This window comes from Mustelus asterias, chromosome 14 (assembly GCF_964213995.1).
Source record: "Mustelus asterias chromosome 14, sMusAst1.hap1.1, whole genome shotgun sequence".
Classification (NCBI taxonomy): Eukaryota; Metazoa; Chordata; class Chondrichthyes; order Carcharhiniformes; family Triakidae; genus Mustelus; species Mustelus asterias.
This window is the reverse complement of record NC_135814.1, coordinates 53629896-53643168: the sequence shown is the minus strand read 5'-3', so window position 1 is coordinate 53643168 and position 13273 is coordinate 53629896. Positions and strand designations below refer to the sequence as shown.

At 45.2% G+C, this 13273-nt stretch overlaps 1 protein-coding gene across 2 annotated transcripts in view; it reads left to right on the top strand.

Annotated features, from left to right (window-relative positions):
* The window catches only part of slc25a12 (solute carrier family 25 member 12), a 122364-nt gene that overhangs the window by 108240 nt on the left and 851 nt on the right, over window positions 1-13273 (top strand). For both annotated transcript variants that reach the window (XM_078228390.1, XM_078228391.1), the window contains exons 16-17: window positions 3698-3856; window positions 3968-4058. In XM_078228390.1, the coding sequence (XP_078084516.1) occupies window positions 3698-3856; window positions 3968-4058 (250 nt within the window). The remainder of the gene's footprint in view (window positions 1-3697; window positions 3857-3967; window positions 4059-13273) is intronic.

Below are 13273 nucleotides of genomic sequence, written 5' to 3'. Positions count from 1 at the left end.
CCACCAAGTCACGATCTCATGGGGATCCACACCTCCATTACAAAGACACCTTCAAGCAAGATATGAAAATGGCTGACATCGACACTGACAACTGGGAGATGGTCATTGACGGCCATGACCTCTGGAGGCTGACTTTGCAGGGACATTGGAAGAGCCGGGCAGAAACAGAAAGTGGCTGAGAAGACGACCCAGAGGAAAGAGAGGCCAGAAAATCCTTTATCTTCTCAGTGTCTTCCTCTGTAATAAATGCTGCAGAGACTGCCATAACACTCTAGTGCTCCTGAGACACCAGGCGATGTTCAACAGAGTGGACCAGCACAGTGCAAACCATCATCTTACAAAATGGAAGGTTGCCTCAGCTGGAGCCTGGACAAAAGGGTAGCAATTGGGCAAGCAGTCAAACAATCTTGAGGTAGCAATAAATAGTGCAATCTGGAACCAGTTGACTAACTGCAGGAATATCATTAAGATGTAAGATGAATTTAAAGAAATTGGATTTCCCTTTTTGAAAGAATGGCTGAATTGAAATTAACTATCTTGAGTTATGAGTGGAATTAACAAAGAAAAATGATTTGCTATGGTAAAGGGTTAGGGATCTTGAGACATTTTACGACATTAAGGACTCTATATAATTGCAATTGTTTGTGAATACAAGTTTAAATGCAAGTAAGACATACCTTGATAGGTATGTCCCTGTCAGGCAGGGAGGAAATGGCCGAGTGAGGGAACCATGGTTCACGAAAGAGGTGGAATGTCTTGTGAAAAGGAAGAGGGAAGCTTATGTAGGGATGAGGAAACAAGGTTCAGATGGCTCGATTGAGGGTTACAAGTTAGCAAGGAATGAGCTGAAAAAGGGGCATAGGAGAGCTAGGAGGGGACACGAGAAGTCCTTGGCAGGTCGGATCAAGGAAAACCCCAAGGCTTTTTACTCTTATGTGAGGAATAAAAGAATGACCAGGGTGAGGTTAGGGCCGGTCAAGGACAGTAGTGGGAACTTGTGTATGGAGTCAGTAGAGATAGGCAAGGTGATGAATGAATACTTTTCTTCAGTGTTCACCAAGGAGAGGGGCCATGTTTTTGAGGAAGAGAAGGTGTTACAGGTTAATAGGCTGGAGGAAATAGATGTTCGGAAGGAGGATGTCCTGGCAGTTTTGAATAAACTGAAGGTCGATGAGTCCCCTGGGCCTGATGAAATATATCCTAGGATTCTTTGGGAGGCAAGGGATGAGATTGCAGAGCCTTTGGCTTTGATCTTTGGGTCCTCACTGTCCACGAAGATGGTGCCAGAGGACTGGAGAGTGGCGAATGTTGTTCCTCTGTTTAAGAAAAGGATTAGAAATGACCCTGGTAATTATAGACCGGTTAGTCTTACTTCGGTGGTTGGTAAATTGATGGAAAAGGTCCTGAGGGATGGGATTTACCACCATTTAGAAAGATGCGGATTAATCCGGGATAGTCAACACGGATTCGTGAAGGGCAAGTCGTGCCTCACAAATTTGATTGAATTTTTTGAGGAGGTAACTAAGTGTGTTGATGAAGGTAGGACAGTTGATGTCATATACATGGATTTTAGTAAGGCGTTTGATAAGGTCCCCCATGGTCGGCTTATGATGAAAGTGAGGAGGTGTGGGATAGAGGGAAAGTTGGCCGATTGGATAGGTAACTGGCTATCTGATCGAAGACAGAGGATGGTGATGGATGGAAAATTTTCGGACTGGAGGCAGGTTGCTAGCGGAGTGCCACAGGGATCAGTGCTTGGTCCTCAGCTCTTTGTGATTTTTATTAATGACTTAGAGGAGGGGGCTGAAGGGTGGATCAGTAAATTTGCTGATGACACCAAGATTGGTGGAGTAGTGGATGAGGTGGAGGGCTGTTGTAGGCTGCAAAGAGACATAGATAGGATGCAAAGCTGGGCTGAAAAATGGCAAATGGAGTTTAACCCTGATAAATGTGAGGTGATTCATTTTGGTAGGACTAATTTAAATGTGGATTACAGGGTCAAAGGTAGGGTTCTGAAGACTGTGGAGGAACAGAGAGATCTTGGGGTTCATATCCACAGATCTCTAAAGGTTGCCACTCAAGTGGATAGAGCTGTGAAGAAGGCCTATAGTGTTAGCTTTTATTAACAGGGGGTTGGAGTTTAAGAGCCGTGGGGTTATGCTGCAACTGTACAGGACCTTGGTGAGACCACATTTGGAGTATTGTGTGCAGTTCTGGTCACCTCACTATAGGAAGGATGTGGAAGCGCTGGAAAGAGTGCAGAGGAGATTTACCAGGATGCTGCCTGGTTTGGAGGGTAGGTCTTATGAGGAAAGGTTGCGGGAGCTAGGGCTGTTCTCTCTGGAGCGGAGGAGGCTGAGGGGAGACTTAATAGAGGTTTATAAAATGATGAAGAGGATAGATAGCGTGAACGTTCAAAGACTATTTCCTCGGGTGGATGGAGCTATTACAAGGGGGCATAACTATAGGGTTCGTGGTGGGAGATACAGGAAGGATATCAGAGGTAGGTTCTTTACGCAGAGAGTGGTTGGGGTGTGGAATGGACTGCCTGCAGTGATAGTGGAGTCAGACACTTTAGGAACATTTAAGCGGTTATTGGATAGGCACATGGAGCACACCAGGATGATAGGGAGTGGGATAGCTTGATCTTGGTTTCAGATAAAGCTCGGCACAACATCGTGGGCCGAAGGGCCTGTTCTGTGCTGTACTGTTCTATGTCTATGTAACTTGGACATTTTCAGGGAACGGTGGTTAGCCTCACAGCACCAGTGTCCCAGAATCTCTGTCTCTGCGGAGTCTGCACGTTCTCCCCGTGTCGGCATGGGGTTGCTCCGGGTGCTCCGGTTTCCCCCCACAGTCTGAAAGACGTGCTGGTTAGGTGCACTGGCCGTGCTAAATTCTCCCTTGCTATACCCAAACAGGCACCGGAGTGTGGTGACTAGGGAATTTTCACAGTAACTTCATTGCAGTGTTAATGTAAGCCTACTTGTAACACTAATAAATAAACTTTACACTTGAATAGCTGTGCAGTTGAAAATGCAATATATGTGTCAACTTTGTCTCAGTCATAGAAGATTTGCCTCTGAGGGAATGCTGCACTTTTCAGATGTAGTATTCAACCCTGTCTGCCCTCTTCGGTGGATGTAAAGGATCAAACATCACCATTCACAGCAGCCCAGGAAGTCCTCCCAATGGTCTGGCTGACATTTACTCTCAGCTAGCATTGTTAAAACAGGTAATCTGGCCATTTATCCTGTGGCACTTTGCTTTATACTAATCTGCTGCCACACTCCTGGCATTGCAACAGTGTCTAAACTTCTTCATTTAATTGGTTTTTGGCTTGAAATATACAATATAAATGCAAACACTTTCTTTGGTAGTTGGGTAAATTTTTAGTAATGGGAAAAGGCCATTAGCTGAATTAGTTGTCTCTTCATGGATCAACCTACCACCTCTGCACAGGAGTTCTATGCCTTTTCTCACTTTATCCAAATGTCTTTAAAAAGCATTAGTACAAAACATTTAAAAGGCAAACAGGTTAGATTAATCGTGAATTTGAGAGGTGCACTCTCTCAGTTGCATATCCTCCCTGTAGTTTATGGAGTATAAGTGAATGAGAAAATATCAGTACAAACTGATTTTTTTTTTGTATTCGCTCTATAACATTATTAAAAATAAATGTTTTTCTTTTTAAAAGGTGTTCCAGCTGCTTCCTTAGTAACTCCTGCAGATGTCATCAAAACAAGACTTCAAGTAGCGGCCCGTGCTGATCAGACTACCTATAGTGGTGTTATTGACTGTTTCAGGAAGATCTTGAGAGAGGAAGGTCATAGAGCTTTATGGAAGGGAGCAGGAGGTATGGAGATTCCAAAGCAATAATTGATTAAATGTTGAAGCGTAAAGGATAATTTACACAGAAAAAAACCCAGCCAGCTATCATGAAGAAATTTATTTAATTTTCCCTCAGCTCGAGTCTGTCGGTCCTCTCCTCAGTTTGGTGTAACTCTTGTGAGTTACGAACTTCTGCAAAGGTGGCTCAATATTGACTTTGGGGGAATGTAAGTACACTTTTAAACCTGCTCACAAATTATTTCTTGCCTGTTGCCCAATCTGGTGAATTCAAAAATGTTTAAACAAAATTGATTTTCAATTCACGGTAACACAACCAACAATTCTGATACATTTTCCTTACTGTTAGATAGAATGTGTAATAGCAAATTAATAGCTATGTGGGGAGTTAAGATCAGCTAGTCATTCAGTCCTCTGTTTCAGTACAGTATTGCCAAAGTCTGTTATTGCAGTTTGAACAAGTTGATGCAGACATGGAAAAAAAGACCAGAAAAGATTAATTTCACCAAGTCTGCCATGTCCCATTCTAACCTGGCACAGCCTACAAACTCCATTGTATCCTGGAATGCTAGGCTAGAAGATAGATCAATAGAGAAATAATGGCAGACATTTAAAGGGATACTTCGGAATACTCAGAGTAAGTATATTCCTACTATAAAGAAAGATTCTGAAGGGAGGACACATCATCTGTGGTTATCCAAATAAGTTAGAGAGCGCATCAATCTTGTGTAAAGGTGTGTAGCAGGTCGGATGATTGATCAGAATGCCAGAGAATGACAAGAAGATTAATCAGGAGAAATTAGAGTATGAGAGGAAGTTAGCCAGAAATGTATAATTGGTTACCAAGAGTTTCTACAGGCCTCTAAAAAGGAAAAGTGCAAGTAAAGTGAGTGTTGGTCCTCTAAAGAGTGACAGTGAGGAGTTATTAGTAGATAACAAGAAAATGACAAATGAAATAAACAAATATTTTGTATTTGTCTTCATTATAGGGCATATAGGGCAAAATCATTCCAGCCATAGCTGCAAATCAGGGGTGATGGGAAAGGGGAATGTGATGAAGTTACAATCACTGGGGCAGTGGTACTGAGGGAACTGTGCCATGACAAGTCTCTGGGTCCAAATGGACTTCACCCTAGGGTCTTAAAGAAAGGTGGCTAATGGGGTAGTAGATGTGTTTCCAAAATTCTCTGGATTCTAGAAAGCTCAGTAAGAAGCCTCACAACACCAGGTTAAAGTCCAACAGGTTTATTTGGTAGCACAAGCCACAAGCTTTGAGTGCTGCTCCTTCATCAGGTGAGTGGGAGTTGGGTTCACAAACCGGGCATATATACAGATTTACAAAATAATGGTTGGGATGCGAGCCTTTACAGATAATCAAGTCTTAAAGGTACAGACAATGTGAGTGGAGAGAGGGTTAAGCACAGGTTAAAGAGATGTGTATTGTCTCCAGCCAGGACAGTTAGTGAGATTTTGCAAGCCCAGGCAAGTCGTGGGGGTTACAGATAGTGTGGCATGAACCCAAGATCCCGGTTGAGGCTGTCCTCGTGTGCGGAGGATCGTAACAGACAGCTCCAGACACTGAAAGATGCCTTCATAAATCCATCCCACCATCAGACTCACCATGGACTACGCTCCGGAATCGGTTGCATTCTTGGACACACGCATCTCCATCAAGGACGGTCACCTCAGTACTTCACTATGCTGCAAACCCACGGATAACCTCACGATGCTCCACTTCTCCAACTTCCACCCTAAACATGTTAAAGAAGTCATCCTCTACGGACAAGCCCTCCGCATACACAGGATCTGCTCAGATGAGGAGGATCGCAACAGACACCTCCAGATGCTGAAAGATGCCCTCATAAACATCTCCACATTCTAGAAAGGTCTCATTAGATTGGAAAGTACCAAATATAACCCCTCTAGTCAAGAAGGGAGGGAGGCAGAAATTAGGAAACTACAGTCAATCACTTTGACGTCTGTACCGGGAAGGTAATAGAATCAATCATTAGCAGCGTATGAACACACATTCCAGCACAGACCAGAGATGCACACAGCCCACCCTGGCACGACTAATATGAAATGCTGGCACACCGCTATGTCTAGTGGCCAAGTGTGGACAAGAACATTGAGAGTGTGGTCAAGCAATGTGACCTATGCCAGCTGCAGCAGCAGCTACCCCCTTCTGCCCAGTTATACCCTTGGGAGTGGCTTAGTTGGCCCTGGACACAGATCCATATTGATTTTGTGGGATCCTTAATCGGTGCCATGTTTCTTATCATTGTCCATGTCCATTCAAAATGATGGGTGTGCTTGTGATGAAATCCACAGCCTCAATGACGTCGATAGAGAAGTTGCAGCAGACGTTTGCCAACCAAGAATTGCCCGAGGTCTTGGTGTCAGATAGACTTTCACCAGTGAGGAGTTCCATTATTTTTTATAATCACTTGAGGTTCGGTATCTTAAAAAGCACCTTATCATCTGGCATCCAACGGGTTGGCAGAGGAAGCAGTCCAGTCATTTAAGGCTCCCTGCAAGCAAAGGTTTTATGGTTTCTGATGACTTACCGGACGACTATTCACGTCACCACGGGGGTGGCCCCTGCTGAATTGTTGATGGATAGGCACCTTCAAACATGCCTGGATCTCATATTTCCAAACTTGGCGGGGAGGGTGGAGATAAAGCAGGGTGCCCAGAAGGCGTGTGTCATGATTTCAGCAAACTAGAGTGAACTTTCAGGGCGACTTGGTTTTCGCAAGGAACAATGGGAGAGATCCAGTGTGGATCCCAGGGGAAGTTGTGGGAAAGACTGGGCCGGTATCGTAAGTCATCAACAATCAGGGAAATAGTGCATGGAAATATGTGGATCATTTAAGGGAGAAACAAGCGAGTGTTGCTCCGGAGGAGCAGTCGAGCATTGTGGTGCCGGTAATGGTGGTACCATCCGATGTGTATGGAGAAGTATGTCCTCCATCAAGAGAAATTACCTTGGCAGCATTGGCAGGTGAAGAGGGCACTGGCCCAAGCAGTTTGCCACTGGCGGGAAGTGCACCCAGCAGGGAGCGGAAAGAGATTGCTTCAGCCAGCGAGGGCCCTGCCCAGGAATTTCATCACTGAGTTTGAAAATCACTGGACTTGTAATGGACTGTATATGATGCCCTGCCACTTTTGGGTTATTTTTGTAAATAGTTACATAACTATTGTTGTGTGTATAGTTCTAAACTTAAAGGGGGAGAGATATGGTCCAGTACCGCTTTAAGGCTCATTTCACTGAGCTATGTGACCTGCTAGTCCAATTGGGAGCTGAGTTGGGGACCCACTCAGACTTGTCTGGGATTGTTCCAGTGGTCGGCGTTTTGGGCCTGTGGAGTTGAGACCTTTTTCCTTGTCTAGTTAATTAGCCTTTGTTAGTTCACTGACTTGAGTTCAAGCCTTACCTTGCTACGCTAAACTTATAGGACAGAGATGAACATAGAACATAGAACATAGAACATTACAGCGCAGAACAGGCCCTTCGGCCCACGATGTTGCACCGACCAGTTAAAAAAAAAACTGTGACCCTCCAACCTAAACCAATTTCTTTTCGTCCATGAACCTATCTACGGATCTCTTAAACGCCCCCAAACTAGGCGCATTTACTACTGATGCTGGCAGGGCATTCCAATCCCTCACCACCCTCTGGGTAAAGAACCTACCCCTGACATCGGTTCTATAACTACCCCCCCTCAATTTAAAGCCATGCCCCCTCGTGCTGGATTTCTCCATCAGAGGAAAAAGGCTATCACTATCCACCCTATCTAAACCTCTAATCATCTTATATGTTTCAATAAGATCCCCTCTTAGCCGCCGCCTTTCCAGCGAAAACAATCCCAAATCCCTCAGCCTCTCCTCATAGGATCTCCCCTCCATACCAGGCAACATCCTGGTAAACCTCCTCTGCACCCTCTCCAAAGCCTCCACATCCTTCCTGTAATGTGGGGACCAGAACTGCACACAGTACTCCAAGTGCGGCCGCACCAGAGTTGTGTACAGTTGCAACATAACGCTACGACTCCTAAATTCAATCCCTCTACCAATAAACGCCAAGACACCATATGCCTTCTTAACAACCTTATCTACTTGATTCCCAACTTTCAGGGATCTATGCACACATACACCTAGATCCCTCTGCTCCTCCACACTATTCAAAGTCCTCCCGTTAGCCCTATACTCAACACATCTGTTATTCCTACCAAAGTGAATTACCTCACACTTCTCCGCATTAAACTCCATCCGCCACCTCTCGGCCCAACTTTGCAACCTGTCTAAGTCTTCCTGCAAACTACGACACCCTTCCTCACTGTCTACCACACCACCGACTTTGGTGTCATCAGCAAATTTGCTAATCCACCCAACTATACCCTCATCCAGATCATTAATAAATATTACAAACAGCAGTGGCCCCAAAACAGATCCCTGAGGTACACCACTTGTAACCGCACTCCATGATGAATATTTACTATCAACCACCACCCTCTGTTTCCTATCCGCTAGCCAATTCCTGATCCAATTTCCTAGATCACCCCCAATCCCATACATCTGCATTTTCTGCAGAAGCCTACCATGGTGAACCTTATCAAACGCCTTACTAAAATCCATATATACCACGTCCACTGCCTTGCCCCCATCCACCTCCTTGGTCACTTTCTCAAAAAACTCAATAAGGTTAGTAAGGCACGACCTACCTGCCACAAAACCATGCTGACTATCACCTATCAATTCATTACTCTCCAAATAACTATAAATCCTATCCCTTATAATTTTTTCCAACATCTTGCCGACAACAGAAGTGAGACTCACCGGTCTATAATTCCCGGGGAAGTCTCTGTTCCCCTTCTTAAACAATGGGACAACATTCGCTAACCTCCAATCTTCTGGTACTATACCAGAGGCCAACGACGACCTGAAGATCAGAGCCAGAGGCTCTGCAATCACTTCTCTTGCCTCCCAGAGAATCCTTGGATAAATCCCATCCGGACCAGGGGATTTATCTATTTTCAGACCCTCCAGAATATCCTGCACATCCTCCTTATCAACTGTAATACTGTCTATTCTACTCCCTTGCAACCCAGTGTCCTCCTCAGCTATATTCATGTCCCCTTGCGTGAACACCGAAGAGAAATATTGGTTCAATGCTTCACCAATCTCCTCCGGTTCCACACAAACCTTCCCTCTGCCATCTATAACTGGCCCTAAACTTGCCCTAACCAACCTTCTGTTCTTGACATACCTATAGAACGCCTTAGGATTCTCTTTAACCCTATCCGCCAAAGTCTTCTCATGTCCCCTTTTAGCCCTTCTAAGCTCGCTCTTCAACTCCCTCTTAGCCAATCTAAAGCTTTCTAGTGCACTACCCGAGTGCTCACGTCTCATCCGAACATAAGCCTCCTTTTTCTTTTTAACCAACAAAGAAACTTTTTTGGTGCACCACGGTTCCCTAGCCCTACCAATTCCTCCTTGCCTGACAGGGACATACCTATCACAGACTCGCAGTAGCTGCTCCTTGAAAAAACTCCACATGTCGGACGTTCCCAGTCCCTGTAATCTCCTAGTCCAACCTATGTTTCCTAATTCTCTCCTAATAGCCTCATAATTACCCTTCCCCCAGCTAAAACCATTGGCCCGAGGTTCATGCCTATCCCTTTCCATCACTAAGGTGAACGTAACCGAATTGTGGTCACTATCACCAAAATGCACACCAACTTCCAAGTCTAGCACCTGGTCTGGCTCATTTCCCAGCACCAGATCCAATATAGCCTCACCTCTAGTTGGCCTGTCTACATACTGAGTCAAAAAACCTTCCTGCACGCTTTGAACAAAAACTGACCCCTCTAACGAGCTAGAGCTATAACAATTCCAGTCAATATTAGTCAAGTTAAAATCCCCATAACAATTGCCCTATTACTTTCACTCCTAAGCAGGATTGACTCCGCAATCCTTTCCTCAACCTCTCTAGAACTTTTAGGAGGTCTATAAAAGACTCCCAACAGGGTGACCTCTCCTCTCCTATTTCTAATCTCCGCCCATACTACCTCAACAGATAAGTCCTCATCAAACCTCCTCTCTGACACTGTGATACAATCTCTGACCAATAATGCTACCCCTCCCCCTCTTCTACCTCCTTCCCTACTTCGACTAAAACATTTGAACCCCGGGACCTGCAGCATCCATTCCTGCCCCTGCTCTATCCATGTCTCTGAAATAGCCACAACATCGAAGTCCCAGGTACTGATCCACGCTGCAAGTTCACCCACTTTATTGCGAATACTCCTGGCATTGAAGTATACACATTTCAAACCCTGCTCCACCCCACCTCTGCAATGCCGTGCATTGCAGTCCCCATCCATGCATCCCTCACTTTCAGCCCCACTACTCAGGATCCCTCCCCCCCCCCGAATCAGTTTAAACCTCCCTGCATGGCCTTAGCAAATTTACCCCCCAGGATATTGGTCCCCTTCTGATTAAGGTGTAGACCATCCTTCTCATAGAGGTCACACCTTCCCCAGTACGAGCCCCAATTGCTTAAGTACCTGAACCCCTCCCTCCTGCACCATCCCCTCAGCCATGAATTCAAACCTTCCCTCTCCCTATTCCTCTCTAAACTATCCCGTGGTACAGGCAAGAGTCCAGAGATAACCACTCTGTCAGTCTTGGCCTTTAGTTTCCACCCCAACTCCATAAATCCCTGCCTAATATCCCCTTCCCCTATCCTCCCTATGTCGTGTGTCCCCACATGTACAATAACTTGTGGTTTATCTCCCTCCCCCCTAAGAGTCCTGAATACCCTGTCAGACACATCCCAGACCCCAGCCCCTGGTAGGCAACACACCAACCCTGAGTCCCTACCTTTAGTTCCGACCCTCCTATCTGTCTCCTTAATTGTGGAGTCCCCAATCACAAGGCCCAGTCTTTTACAGCCCCTAACCACCTGAGCTTTCTCACTCGGCTCACCCCCAGAGATCTGCTCTCTATGCTCAGTTGATTCCTCCTCAACTGTAGCCTCCAGCACCGAAAACCTATTATGGAGGGGAACCGCCCCAGGGGATTGTCTTCCCGATTGCTTCTTACCCCTCCTCCTGGCATTGACCCAAGCCTCATTTCTAGGAGTTACTATTTCTCTATAACTCCTATCAACTTCCACCTCCGCCTCCCGAATTATGCGGAGTTCCTCTACCTCCCCCTCCAGCTCCTTTACACGCTCCTCCAGAAGCTGCAATCTAATGCACTTCTTACAACTAAAATCTCCTGAAACACTACTGGATTTCCTCACCACATACATCCCACAGGAGATGCAGCATACTGCCTGAACTGCCATCCCTGAAGCCATTACCAGCAAGAAAAAAAGAAAACAAAAAACTTCCCCACACTTCCCCAACTGTCACTCTCCACTGCAGCCCGAGCAACACTCCCTCACTGAGACACCAACTGTCACACTCTACTGCAGCCCGAGCAGCACTCCCTCACTGAGACACCAACTGTCACTCTCCACTGCAGCCCGAGCAACACTCCCTCACTGAGACACCAACTGTCACTCTCTACTGCAGCCCGAGCAGCACTCCCACACTGAGACACTAACTGTCACTCTCCACTGCAGCCCGAGCAACACTCCCTCACATGAGGGGAGTTCTTTCCACCGAGTGTCGTGTGACTTTGGAATTCTCTGCCTCAGTAAGCGATGGAAGGGGGGTTATTGAATATTTTAAGGCAGAGATAGATAGAAACTTGTTAGGGAGGGGAATTAAAGGTTATTGGGGGTAGGTGGGAATGTGGAACTCGACACACAAACAGATCATCCATGATCTTATTGACTGATGGCTTAAGGAGCCGAGTGACCAACTTCTGCTCTTATTTCATATGTACCTCCCTAATGCAAGTATGCAGCTCATGAAAGACAGCGTAAGGACATAAAAAGGCAAACTGAATTATTGTGCAAAGATTAAAAGCCAGTAGAGGATAGAAATCGGTGTTGTGTAAAGGTAACCCTTACAGGAAGGATATTAAAATGATGGAAAAGATGCAGTATCAATCCACTAGTTTATTGCAAAAGACTGCAGTTATGAAGAGAAATTTAGGTGAAGTGCTTTTCCATAAAAGCTGAGCAGATTATGAAGGGTTTTGATGGTATAAGTCGGGAGAACACCACATTACTTTTCTGAGATGGTAACAAGAGAACAGAAAACAAAGATGGTGAATTAAAGGGAAGTTAGAAAGGATGGTTGGAATGTGAAATTTTCTGTCACAAATCATTGTGGATGCAGAGTCCATAAAAAGGCAATGCTAAAGGCCTGGGACTGCAAGCTGTTCTGGCTAGGTAACTCATTCAGAGGAAGACCATAGTGCAGATTTCATCAGCTAATTGGCCTGTTTCTACACTAACATTCTGTAATTCTTCAAAAATAAAATCAATTTTGTGGTGGGGGAGAAGTTATTGTGTGGGTTGCTGAATGGCTTTCTTGGATTAGCACCTTAGATGTTGGTAAACAGCATTGCTAGCTACCTCCTTGCCTTACATCAGGACACTGTCCACTTCCTCTTGTGCATAGTGGCTTGAGTAGTCTTTCTATTCAGGGCATCAGGGCTGTTCTCACCCTCTGCTTATCTTTCCTGCTGGCCAGTACCTTTTGTTAGGAACTGCGAAGCTATGGCATCAGCATTGATTCTGGGCCACTGGTCTGATTGTTTGACTTTTTTTTTTAATTCATTCGTGGGACATGGGCATCGCTGGCTGGCCAGCATTTATTGCCCATCCCTAGTTGCCCTTGGAGGGCAGTTGAAAGTCAACCACATTGCTGTGGCTCTGGAGTCGCCAGACCAGGTAAGGATGGCAGATTTCCTTTCCTGAAGGACATTAGTGAACCAGATGGGTTTTTCCAACAATCGACAATGGTTTCATGGTCACCAGTAGATTCTTAATTCCAGATATTTTTTTTTGAATTCAAATTCAAATTCCACCATCTGCCGTGGCAGGATTCGAACCCAGGTCCCCAGGACATTAGCTGAGATTCTGGTTTAATAGTCTAGCGATAATACCACTAGGCCATTGCCTCCCTTGCTCTAAGTGGTGTTGGCATTTTCACATCTTTTTGATTTGACTGCGCAACATCTATCTTCTCTGCTGTTCCTCTTGAGGCATTTGAGACTCGAGTTTTCATTGATGCAGTGTGGCATCAAATTAAGCAAGCATCTTCTAATTGTTGGTACTAATGAGGAGTTAATGCTACCCACTTATTTTAGTGTCAGGTACTGCCACTGAAAAGTTTTAAATCCTGTTCTCTCCAATGCCTATGTTCCAGAGAACATCATGCTATTCCTCTCCTGTTAATTTTAATGCTGCAAATCAGATCAGTTATTACATTTTACCTGTTTGCTTTTCCCTTCTGGCTGA